Consider the following 13,074-nt stretch of genomic DNA (forward strand, 5'->3'; position numbering starts at 1 on the left):
AACAACCAAAAAAACCATCTTTTCTTTGAAACCTCAATCTGCCTTAAAACCAAGACCTGAGGAAGATCTCCTAGCCTGGCCCCTGCACAATGTTATTAACAACTGTGTGCCTGTAACATGACAAGGCTTGGCAGGCACTGGCTCCCATGCAGGGCATTAAACTTACTGAAATCCACTAAAATCAAGCAGAACAAGCTATTAGGTACAGCTAATCACATACACAGGGAATTTCTAAGATTTAGGCTTTCATAGGTGATGTGATCTCCCTCCTCTCCACTGTCAAATGAAAGGTTTGTGAGACTATATTGGGGCTGTCATCCAACTGCTGTTCCCTCCAATTACTCCATCACATAGACACTCCTCCTTCACAAAACAGCTCCTCTTTGACCATCGAGGTGGACCTGCCACACAGACCCTGGTTTTTCTCCTCACTGCCCCATTCATTGCCATCGGCTGGCAAGGCACGTACCCTTCATTCAGTGCATCTGAGCTGTCAGGAGCATCTTCAGGCACCACAGGAAATCATGCCAGTGTCCTCCTTGGTCCTGCATAGCCTTCTTCTGTTCTTCCAAGAGACCTGCTCCTCAGGGATGACAGTGACACATGGCCTTGGTGCAGATGGTAGAGCCACTACCCTGACAAGCTGCCAGATACCTTGGTGCTTTGTTTGCTAATCTAACTTTTTATTTTGTTTCCAACAGGGCAAAATGTCGGGCACTCTCATTGCAGTCCTTTCTTTTGTTCTCTCTTCTTGGCATAGAGTTCTCTTGGAACTATTTCAGGGTTAATGGACATTAGTACAGGGCATTTACTAGATGTTGGCAGGAATGTTTTCGTCCTTTTTCTTTGACTGGTGCTTCACGTGAAGCATTGTGAAATTCCCCGTGATATCAAAAGAATGCAAAGATTGACCCCCTTGAATCTGTGAGAGCTCTTTTGTTTTGTTTGGCCAGGTCTTTGCTCCTAGTACTGATTTTATGTTAACCTATTTCATAAGGTATATTTGAAAATTGGTATGATGTGTTTAAACTGATACAAACCCCCCCCACACACACAAACACAAAACACCACCACCCCCCAAAAAAACCCAACAACAACAACACAACCACCCCAACCAACCAACCACAAAAAAAACCCAACCCACACCATAGTTAATTGTATTTAACTCTCCTAGAATACTTGGGTAGGAAATCTGGAATTTATGAGATGTTGTTTTCTTGTTACTAAGTTCATCTAAATGTCATACTTTCATTTCAAGTTCTCTGTCAACAATATTCCTCATTAAGATGATGCATCCCGAATATAGATCAAGCACACTCAGGAACCCTAGAATAAAAGATTCCTCTGCGTATTGATCCTAGCATTTAGGGCAGTCTCCAACCTGGAACAGAGAGGACTTCAAAGTCCTACCCATTCCCTTCTCTGGAATCACATATCATATTGCAATTGCATTTCCAATTGAGTATGCGTGTCAACTGGGAGTAGCCCTTTCCCTCTCCCAGTTACACACAGATGCTGTCGTTTTATTTGAAAAGTAAGTTTCACCAGACCAGTAAATAGCCACTTGTTTTTTGCCACATCAAGGCCACTCCTCATTTCACAGGGAAGAGAATCTCACCTGGCCCAATTTCAGTGCGGTGACATTTCCTCACTCTCACTTGGGATCATTTCAGCTAGCGACACCAGTACCTGACCAATTCACCTCTCCAAGGGCACTTAACTTACATGGTTGTGCAACATGCGGCCAACCTTTCCATCAGTAGGACAATCATGTCACACATTTTCCAAGAACCACCTCTGCATACAGCAAAGTGTACCATGACACTTCTACAACATGATGTCGTATAGATCCTCCGTCCTTCAGGGTCTGCTGCATGAACCAATATAAACATTGTCTCAGATTTAGCTGAAATATTTCCTTGCAAGAAAATGCAAACATGGCCCTTGATTATTGCCAGTCCTACTCTCTCCCAGAATAAAGGACAGTTTCTTGGTGCCCTTTTTGCCCCAGATTTCATTAACTTCTTATTCAACAGAATTAATGTGAGGCACACTAGAGAGCTCATAGGAGGCGGGCCTTCACTTGTGAGTACAACATCTCTTATACTCCTACCCTACAGCAGTCCCTGCTCACAAGCTCTTGGGTTAAACATTCCCAGCTGCTCAACAGCGTGGATGAGGAGACACGGGGCCCCCAAATCCTTAATTCGGCTCCACTTCACCAGTGCACGAGGCTGGAGTAATTTGGATGAACGGGAAATCTGTGACTCAACAAGAAACAGGATTTGCAGCAAGTACCCACAAAATACTTCCATCTACCTCAGGAGGCGATGAATCCAGCAGGTAAGCCAGTTTGGCACAGAAATGATAGTACACCAGTAAGAGGGGCTCACAGGGTGACAAAAAGGAAATATGTGAGATAGAAGAAATGTTGGCTGTGGGGCTCACGGAGGAGAGAGAAGAGGAAGAAGGCTGGTTGTTGGAAAGGAGGTGAAAAAAGAAAAAGGAAAGAAAAGGTCATGGTCAAAAATAGTGTATAGAAGCAAAGAATAACTACAGAGAGGACAGGTTTTTTAAAAATCAGAAGAAAAGAGGTCAGCTCCTGAATGAGTAAGACTACAGTAAATATTTCTAATCAGAAACAGCATCCAGTTAGGCAGACTGAAAGAACAAGAGAAAAAGAGAGACAAACAGACACATATATGCAAAGAAAACTCAGGTGTCAGGATGTAATCACAGCAGTAGGAAAGAGACAATCACTTGACTGAAGAATAGTGTGAATCAAAGGAAAGACACGCTGTATTTACTCAAACGGTGGCCACTTTTCCTCACTTTATGCATATCTATTCCAAATCTAGTGGTTGCTCACTACTGTCAAAGGATGCAGCCATTACATTACTCACAACCATTTTCATGAGCAAATATGGCACTAACTAGACAGAAACAGATTTCTTTCAGTTCTCAAAATGCACCCAGAGAATATCTGCATACCAAAACTAGCAGAGAAGACATAAATAAATCGTCATAGCATACTCCCACAAAGACTGGTACCTCTCAGAACTAATCTGTGTATCTAGAGCAAGCTCTTCATGCTATGAAGTTTACAGCCTAAATGTGCTTGTTGGGAAATCCTCACTCAGTCCTGATGTGCCTAGACTTACAGATTCATAAACCTTGTATGAATTTAGTCCCTTCGCACTGTTTCTTCCCATCACTTAGAAAGTACTATGAAACTAGACTGGTGCTTTTAAAACTAGGAGCCTGGCTTTTCTGAGGAGCCTCCAGTCTCCTCTGAACAATATGCAAAGCAAACTCAGGGAGGGAACATGAGAAAAAAAGAGAAGTTTTCTTTCCTCCTTTTCTTTTTTTGCCTAAGACTTACCAAAACAAGAGTCTGGTATTGAATATTCAGCACTGAACACTGACTGCTCAATAGACAGTCTGTTTGCAGAGCTCAAAGTGGAAATGACCCAGCAAGCAGGAGAGGTGAACACTCTGCTCCATCCATGTGATTAAACTGCTCTCCAAATGCAGTCCTCCCCACCTCATTACAATGGAGGCCATTTGCTGTCCCTACCTCAACTCATTTTAAAAAAATAAAATATCTGCATTAGAGGGAGCCCCACACCAGTATTGTACCCATGACTCTGCGTTTAAGAGAGGAATGCGAGCCCCAACATTGGGAAACCTGTGGCAGCCAGGCACTCCAACCAGCAAGATCTGTTCTTGCCACCGCTTGGGAAGAAGGAAGAACAGGGCGCAGCTCGCAGAGGAGCAGTGTCCTGCTGGGTGTCCCTGCTCTCAGCCTGCACAAGGCACAGGGTAAATCTCACCTGGGAGCTGCCTTGCTCTGCTGTGGACCTTAGAGGTCTCTTAAGCACTCCTCCTCCAAGTTAGTGCCCTATGGTGTAATGCAGTGAGCACCCAGGAGACCCAGCTGAGCCACAGGCTGGCACGCAAACACAGCACACCACGTAGCAAGTGTGCCATTTGCACACAGCCTCTCACAAGGCCAAATTTTCCTTGATAACTAAAACATAGCCCATTTCCACCCTTGACCCTGAGAGGCCCCAAAGAAGCAGACTTTTACAGACTCAAAGCACGCGTTGCAGACCTGTGATGCTCAGCGTGAGAATTCCTGGTCTGGCTCTCCTGCCACATCTGTCCGTGGTGGGATGTCCATCTCATACACAGCACTGGGCATGGCCCCTCTCCAGCATGTCAACCAGCAAATCTCTGACCCTCTGCTTGGCCAGGTCTGGCATGCAGATACCTGGAGCTGCAGGGCTGTGCTGAGGGGTGGCTGAGGAGCTGCAGAGAAACCCATTCCCTCTACCCAGTGCATAAGCCAATGTACCAGGGAAACACGCATCATAGGAAGAGACACATCTCGGCACAGAACAGCATGCCACTGCCATGCCCTGATACGTAGCACTTGTGGAGCAGGACTCCACTGTCACATTTGCTTGCATCACCTTTTTTACAGAATCTGTCATGTCACTGTCACCTTAAGGACCAGGCAGGAATTTCTGTTTCCCTGTGTTGCTCAAGTTTTGTAGGGAGTAGAGGGATAGAAGAGATTTCACTTTTCTCTAAGTGAAGATGGCAACAGCTAAGAGCAGGGTGCCTGCAAGCTACATTGCAGAAGCTAACAGCACTAAATACTCGTTTCCTTAAGTAGGACATCCTGTCACATGCTCAGGGTTAAACCAAACGTCAGATGAGGTGAGAACCACACAAGTCAGGTTGTTGAAGATTCCATCCTCCCCCAGCTTTGAAGGACAGGATCGAATCTACTTCTTATGACCATCCACAAATTTTATTCAATAAATGACCTGTTTCTGCAAGGTTCTAGAATATTAGCAAAACACACAGCCTTTCCTGCTTGTCCTCTGACACACAGTAGCTTTTGGCCTTTTGCAGCAGGTTGCACCTTTGTTACAGGGTGCCGGAAAGTACTACGCATTGTGGAAAGGATATTTTGTGGGACCTTTTGAATGAGGTATGCATTGCTGGCACCATGGGGGACCTGACTCTGGGACACAGGTGGTTCCCCCCAGCACCAGCTGACAGCTCATGAGACCCCACTGATGAATCGGGCTTCCCCTCCATGCTGCCCCTTCCTCAGCTGCTGCCAAGGTAGATCTGCACTTCTGAGGTCATTTAACAAGTAATAGGGTTCTAGGAAAAAAAAAAATTACATTAACCCTTCTACCATTGCATTTGTATCCGTATTTAGGCCTACATTTGGCTTTTTTCACTGCTTTTAAATTCCCCTTGCCACTGCATTTCTGGTATGTTACTGCTTTAGAAATCTAGCACAGCCAAATCTGAATTAATAGATACATGCAAAGGCAGAAAGTTCATGTGTGGTACAGAAAAAAAAAATGGTAGTCACACTGTCTTGTTGACTTACGGGTCTCATTTGCAAACTTATATTTGCATGCAAGACATTTTTCATATAATGAGTTCTACCTGACTTAATGTGAATGTCTGTAGGTCTTGTGCCAAGTACCTAAACCAGTAAAAACAGCTGCATTGAAGAGAACAGGCTAGCTTGACAGTATTATCCTAAGCAGTGAAAGTTTTAAAAGAGAAGAAAGGAAAGGTGAGCAACAAGAAGTGGTTCTATTTCTAGTGACAGTGTTCTTAAAAAAAATAAATTAATAATAATAATAATAATTAATAAAAAGCACAATAATTTCTAACACGCTAAACTTGCAGTCCTTACTTCCAGGCAAATTTCCCTTTTTCTAGATACAACCTCAGCAAGCAAATCAAAACCCCTAGAGAAAAGGATTTTGTGTTTCTAAGTGTTTGAGCCTGTGCCATGGGGTTCATGAGCACACAAAGCTCCAGCAGGGAGTTTTTTCAGAGCGACAACCGCAGCATCAGACTACGGCAAGCCTAGAAAACCAATGAAACCCCGGCATATGTCCCCAGCCCGCTGCTGTGAAATTAATACCTCTGATTCCCAGAGCTGTAAGTTTCAGGGACTCACTCATTCAGAGAATGTTCCAGCTATTTAAAAATGTATTGTTTCCCACCACCATAATATTTGGGATCCTGCACAAAAAATGCTCAGGATAAGCTGGTAATTAATTGTGAACCCATCACTCATAGCTGTGAATTGTCTCCTTAGTTCCTGTAACTAATTCCATCTTAGAGAAATTAAGTTCACTTACCTATAATTGAAAACAAAGCGGTTAACTGTAGCTGAAGTGAATGAAATGAGACAGTGCTGAGCCCTACATTTCAGTTTTGAAGCAATTTAAGCTGCAAACGAGCTTTTTTTTCCCTTACTGGATGCAGTGAGAGACAAGGCTCTTATTTCAGCCTCTCCACTTTTCCTGATTTCAAGTTTACCAGAAAGAGAAGATTGGGCCAAAATATTTAACCCAAGACTTACAGAGAATGAAACCACAGCTCTTGCAGCAAATCAGAAAGACTCAACCACTAACTTTAAGCACCATTTTTAACACAGGCTACTATTTTACATCCAATAAACTGCTCTTGCTGCAGATCTCCTGGGAGAAAATAAATGTAAATGAAGACAGGCCAGGGCTGCTAGTTGTGCATGTAAAATAGCTGCAATTAAGTTATTAACCATTCCCAGCGCTGGGAGGGATGGTGACAAGTTAACCCTGGGCACCTGCCCTCTCAGGGAAACACACAAGAACTTCAACAGGTGTCTCCCTGAAGAGCAGACATCCCAGGATCAGGACCCATCTCTAACCTCAAATTGTATTGCAGTTTTAAATACTCACAGAAACTCTCCAACATGTATGTGTAATTGTATAAGACCTGAAAGATGTGTGTAAACATGTTTTTATTACAGACATCATAAAAAACCTACACAGGTCTCCACTGTCTTAATCATCACCACATACTCTTCCTTCCTACACTTATCTATAGGATCGCTCAGCCATCAAATATCCTTTATGCTATCCATCTTCCTAACTAGAATGTTAGTGATCAAATCCCCTCGGCCGCCGGGGCGCTGGGCTCCAGCGGGGTCGGATCGTACAGGGTATTCATTTTCAGACACAATGAAACAAATAGAAAATCCAGCACAGATGCAGGGAAACAGACAAGTGGGTGAACTCAGAAAATTCGCAAACCTCAGTGCTCATGGAATTGCGAGCTAATTATTTGGACTCAAATGTCACATCAAGTATCCCCGAAGGACTGACCTTATATTTGTATTAGTTACGTGATGGCCCACCGCTGCTCTAACAGCGTTGTCATGAACCATCAAGGCCTGGCTGTGTTTAAGGCCACCTCTTCAAAAGTCTTCATCTGAAGAGGTACTAAAGTTTCATGACTGTGTGGATTTCAGTGATCCCACGATTTCATCTTTATTTTGCTATGGTGAAATCCTATGTATAGAAATAGTATCCCAGGGGAGGTTCCTCCTCATGCCTGTGCTAACTTGGAAACCACTTGCAAAATAAGCTAGAAAAATGCAAAGGTGTTTGCACTGGGAGATGCCACGGATTTTACAGCTACGCTAATCTTCTTGCCTGCACACTCACTGCATCAGTGGCTGAAAACCAGCCTTATTTTCTAAAAGCAAACAAGCCAATGACACTGATGGATGCAGGGTACTGTACCGGCGACTTTTTGTGGGACAACTCTAACAGCATCGCAAGTATCTTAGCACAAAATTGTCCCTTCTAATTTAGAGAAGATCTTCTGCTCAATAGATGTTTACTACAGTAAAGGTGCAGCTGCGATAGACTAGCTGAGGCTACAGGTTTCTTTACAGTCTCACAGACAAAAGCTGAACTTGTCTGAATCCCGAGTCCCTTCTCTAATGAGGGTTTTACCCAAATAAAATCTTGAGGACTGTAAACCCTAAACTGTAACTTAAATAAATGAAATAGTTTCCTATAGTTTTCTGGCTATTGTTATGCAAAAGCTTGGTTTAGTTCTTTGTTTCATTTCATCCTTTTAAAGACCTTTTCTTTGTTGTAGGTAAATAACAGATTGCAGAGCAGTGAAAAGCACTGCAGTTCCCCCTCCCTAAGTATTTTAGAATTAATTCCTCAGCAGACCAAGAAATCATAAAATCATTCTTTTCTCTGAGTCAAACTTAGAAGGGGAGCTTCTTAGTTCAAGGCAATTTTGACCATCTTACAAAGCACTAAAAAATCCCCACAGATTTTACAAACTTCAAAAAAACCCCTCAGAAATTATGACCTCCTTCAGCGCTGGGACTTGCGTGTGGATCCCAGTTCTGCTGCTGCTGAAGGCAGAGAGAGCTGCCAAGGATTGGGCCCCACTGCACAAATACTGTCTGCAGGAACTCCGCAGCCAGCAGGAAAGAAAACATTTTTGTTGATATTTTTTTGTTCTATTTCTTTCACATGTGAAATCCCGTAAGTTATGAAATGACGTAAGACAAATAGTCAGGTTCTATTATATAAAGGACTAGTAGTATTTCTTTTGCATGTCCATATCATATCAAATTTAGGATTCAAAAGAATCACTTTATTAACTGCTCAGCAGGTAGCAGCCTTTATAAACACAAATACTGGAACAGTAAAGGACTTCTTTTAATTTATTGGAACAAAAATATATCACTTTTTTGCTTGAGTATGAAAAGAACTCAAAGAAAGTAAGAAAAAAAAGCCAATATCAAGTTCCTCTTTATCTGTTAGTAAACTGTGTTGCAAGAAGTAAAGCAAACAGTTTTCAACAGGAAAATCAACCACTCGTTTGGATGAAAAAAATCAAGGATTGCACGCTTCAGCATCACATTAATGTTCTGAAATGTCACAATTCAAGTATTTATTATCAATATTGGTGATTTTCAGTAATTGAACCAGCGTATGAAAGTCATTGATTCTCTTCAACCAGTGCTTATACACTAGATCCTTTTCAAATGACAAGCTCATAGAAAAGGTCACCCACCACTGTCGCTACACCTATATATTGATAAGAATATAGACCGAAATCTGACCACACCACAACGTATTCCTCTCAGGCACTGGAACCCGCTTTTCCCAGCTCACACAGACTGCTTTAAGGGCCTAATCCCAACCTCTTTGACAGCACTGAAAGGCTTTCTGCTGATTTTAATGGGGTTTGGATCAGCTCCTAAATCCCAGCTTCACGTCCCAAGAATCTCATCCATCTAACACTTTGAAACCAGCGCAGTTTTTTGCCTGACACCAACATCGAAATAACCAGGGATATTTATTGGGTCATGCAGAAAAGTTGCACTCCAAGAAAGTGCCTCCTTTCCCCCCGGCTCCTGCTCCCCGGAGCGGTGCGGCCGGGAGCTTTCCCAGGGGTGCCACGGGGGAAGGGAGGGAGGCAGCCCCCTGGGAAATCCACGCCGCCCCGCGTCCCCACACACGGTGGCACCCCGGTGGGGGTCCTGCGTGGGGAAAGCTCCGGCGGGGCGGCGAGGGGGGGACCGAGCACCGGGGCGAGGGCGCTCCCCGTGCGCCGAGTGCCAAACCGCGGTGCCGCCGCGGCCGCCCCGTCCCGCCCCCGGGAGCGCACCCCCGCCAGCACCGTGCCGGTGTCACTAGGGGGGGCTGCGGCCGTGGAAACCTCTTATTAATACTCGGGATCTCCCACGAAGTCCCCCGCCCAAGCCGCCCTCCGGGGCTCCCCGGGTGCCGGCCCCGAGCGCACACTCCGCCGCCGCTTTCCCTCGACCCCCGGTGGGCTCTGCCGCTGGAGGTGATGGGGTCCCGGTGCAGCGGTCCCCGGCCCGGCTGCTCCCGGGAGGCAGCGGACACGGAGGTGTCGGCGTCCGGCGAGGGTGTGGGGTGAGAGCCGAGCCCAGCGCAGGGCAGGCGGCGGGCGCGCTCCTGCAAGCCCAAAAAGCCAGACACGGCCCCCCCGGGGCGACCCCTTTGTGCCTCACAGCGAAGGGGCGGGAGGGCGAGCCCCGGCAGGGGCTACAAACTTCCCCCGGTGCTCGCCGGCTCCCGGCCCGGCACGGGGGAATTACGGGCTTTAGAACCTACGCCTGGGCGGGGAGGAGGGCGGGTGCCTTGCCGAGTTAACGGCGGTGGAGACACGAGGCGGGAAAAGATGCCGCAAACCACCCCAGAAGGGTCTGTGCCCCCACCACCCCGTGCATGTCCCGCTCCCAGGCCCCGCCGAGCAGCGGGAGACCCCCGCGGGCAGCCCCGCCAGCGCTGCCGGGGCCGGGGCCGCCGCGCCGTGCCCGGGCCGGGCCGTCGGGGTCGGGCGCTGCTGCGGTCGCGCTGCCGCTGCCCTGCCGGCCCCGTCCAGCCCGCGCCCCGGTGCCCTGCGCTGGACGGGGAGCAGCTGGGGTGCGGGTTTCCGTGCCCCTAGACGGCCAGAAAACGACTTAGGCTTGGTGACAGCCCCCGTGGGTGAGCTGCCCGGGTTAGGGAACGAGTTAAACGCGATGGAAGCATATGGTACTGCTGGGCGAAGGGGAAAGAACCGAACTATTTCCCTGCCTTAAAATTAGAGCCGTGGGTGATTTTTTTTTTTTAATCCCGCTGCTTGAGGAAAAAAAAAAAAAAAAAACGAAACACAAAAAACCCAAAAAAACTGTTAAGGAGAAATTAAAACATGACTGATTTTTTTCAATGAAGCCATATTTCTCCACAATGCAAAAGGATCTTTACATAACAACTGAAACTCGGGAGAAAAGCTAATTGGATTAAGTCCTCTGAAAGGGAGGTTAAGGTGTCTGAATGAGACAACTGCAAAGCTCCACTTTTCTTGCCATCTGTTTAGCAAGACTAAAGTGTTTTCTGATTAATATTATCTTAATCAATCATGCTGCCATTTATTATAAACATACTGAATTTAAGGAACAAATATTAGGGGGGCTCAGCCTGAGGATGGACAATTTTGAATGCACAGATAGAAAACGCGGGGCTTTTTTGTGTTTGGTTTGTTGTTTTGTTTTCTTTTGCTTTGTTTTTCTTTTGCTTTGTTTTTCTTTCTCTAAAGACCCGTTACTCCCGACAACGAGAAGTTGCCAACAGTGCCCTTAACTCCGCCTCGGCAGTGCCGCTGAACAGAAGGACAACTTTCTTTTACACCCTAGTAACTCCCGCACACGCTCCGACATGAACACAACGATTCCTTCCCTGCCGAACACTTGCTCCCCGTAACAACCCCCCGGGTTTTGTCCCCGGGGCCTCGGCAGGAAAAGTGGCCCAAACCCGGCTGGTGTCGCCGGTGGCCAGCGAGGGGCCGAGCCCGCCCGGTTCGCCGAACCCCCGCGCCGGGACCACGGCAGGAGTAGCCGAGCAGGGCCGGGCAGCCTCCGACCCTTCCCTTTTGTTGTTTTGTTTGTTTGTTTTGGATCAATATTTAGATTTTACAAAATGCCCTTTGGGCCCCCTTGGGGGAGAGGGGTGGGAAAGCCCTTGCTGGGTTCGGGGCGGCGGGGAGCGAAGATGCTCCGAGGCCAGGGCTACCCTGCACCGCCGCCCCTTGCCCCGTCCCCACCCGCAGCAGCTACACCCGCGGGGCGCCGGGCGACCCCGGAGGAACCGAGACGGGCCCGCGGGTGCCGCGGGGCAGCGTCGGGACGCGTCCCGCCGCGGCCGTCGGGGAGGTGCGGGGAGGATCCGATTCAGCTGCGGGCTCCAGCGGGGCTGGGGCAGCCCGGTTCTCCGCTCCCCGGACACCCCCCGGCCGTGCCGGCCGTCACTGCCGGGCACGGCGATCGCAGCCGGCACAGCGGCTGCAGGAGGGGACGGGGCAGGTCAGGAGCCGGGGAGCCGTCCGTCCCCGGGCTGCGCCCTGCCTAACCTGCGAGCTGTCCGCCTGGGAAAGCCTGGGCAGGGAGGGAGGGAGGGAGGGAGAGAAGGCGGGGAGGGTTTTCCGCTGCTAATAAAATAAATTAAAACCGCAAAGGTTATTGTGGTGGCTGCCTGCCCTTCGCTGCATGCGGGCAGGCTGAGGCCGCGCTCAGGACAGAGCGTAGCGTTGTCGCCGGTGGAAACCGGTGGAAACTATGGCCGGGGCCGCACGGGCACGGCCGGCGGGAGAGAAGGGGCCGCGGTTTCGGGAGGCTGCCGGCTGACAGCCACGGTGGGAAGACCTAGGCCTGTGCCCTGCCCTCGGGAGAGCCAGCGCCCCGCGTCCCCCTGCCGCCGCCCCCCGGGCCGAGCCGGGCGGCAGAGGCGGCCGTCAGGTGGCCGGGCGCGGGCTACGGCCCTCGGGCGAGTGGCCCCCTCCGCGGCGCCCGTCCCCCTCGCCTCCTGCCCGCGGACTGCAGCCGCCCTTCCCGGACCGTCCAAGTCATCGTCTGAGTGTGCGGGGGAGAGACCCACCTTGCCCTTCGCCAAACTCCATCCCCTCCAAAGCACCTCAGCCCTGGCTCTGCCTGCGGGACAAGACGACCTCGGTGTTGGGCTCGCCCTAACCCCACCAACCATCTTCCCTAATAAACCTCTTTTTCTCGCCATTCTGAAAGGCTCCGCTCAAACCTAAGCGAGCGCTTACAACTAGAAGGGGGCAGGAGAAAAGTTTGCCGGCCTATGGAGGAGAAAAGAAACGAAAAAAGAAAAAAAAAAAAAAGGAAAAAACTCCACTCTCTGCTCCGCCGTATATGCAAGTACAACCTCAGGGCTCCAGCCCAGAGGCGAGAGCTCCCCTGACCCCCGCGGCCACCGCACCCCCCGCACTCCGCTCCTCCGCACACGCCCGGGCTCATTTGCCTGCGAGGCCGGTGAGGGGGGGACCCCCCCCCGCTGCCTCCCGCGCTGCCCCCGCCGCCACGGTCAAGTTGAAAAGTCCTCCCTGGAGTGCGAGAGGAACCCGCTGCCTGCGGGGGCGGGGGGGGCACTTACCTGTGGAGTCCATATCGGGTTCCTCCAGCAACCCGCAATGCATGCTCTTCCCATGGACGGGACGGGAGCCCCAAGGTCCCGGGGTGTGGAGAGCCCCTATCTCAGAGATGCTCGGGGAAGAGAGGGAGCAGGGTGGTAGCGAGGGGGTGGGGAGGGAGGACAGAGGCAGATAGTTTGGGCGGGGGGGGGGAGTGTAGCGCGGGAGAGAGGGACACTCCGTAATCCAGCAGGGCAAAGCCAGACCCGTCAAAATGTTTGCGGATGTTTC

General features: G+C 49.2%; 1 protein-coding gene across 1 annotated transcript in view; it reads right to left on the bottom strand.

Annotated features, from left to right (window-relative positions):
• The window catches only part of RFX4 (regulatory factor X4), a 97,531-nt gene extending 84,664 nt beyond the window's left edge, over positions 1-12,867 (bottom strand). The window contains exon 1 of the mRNA XM_065640953.1: positions 12,807-12,867. Coding sequence (XP_065497025.1) covers positions 12,807-12,849 — 43 coding nt within the window. The 5' untranslated portion in view covers positions 12,850-12,867. The remainder of the gene's footprint in view (positions 1-12,806) is intronic.
• Between the last annotated feature and the right edge of the window lie 207 nt (positions 12,868-13,074).

The sequence above is a fragment of the Caloenas nicobarica genome, chromosome 1, assembly GCF_036013445.1.
Source record: "Caloenas nicobarica isolate bCalNic1 chromosome 1, bCalNic1.hap1, whole genome shotgun sequence".
NCBI classification, from domain to species: Eukaryota; Metazoa; Chordata; class Aves; order Columbiformes; family Columbidae; genus Caloenas; species Caloenas nicobarica.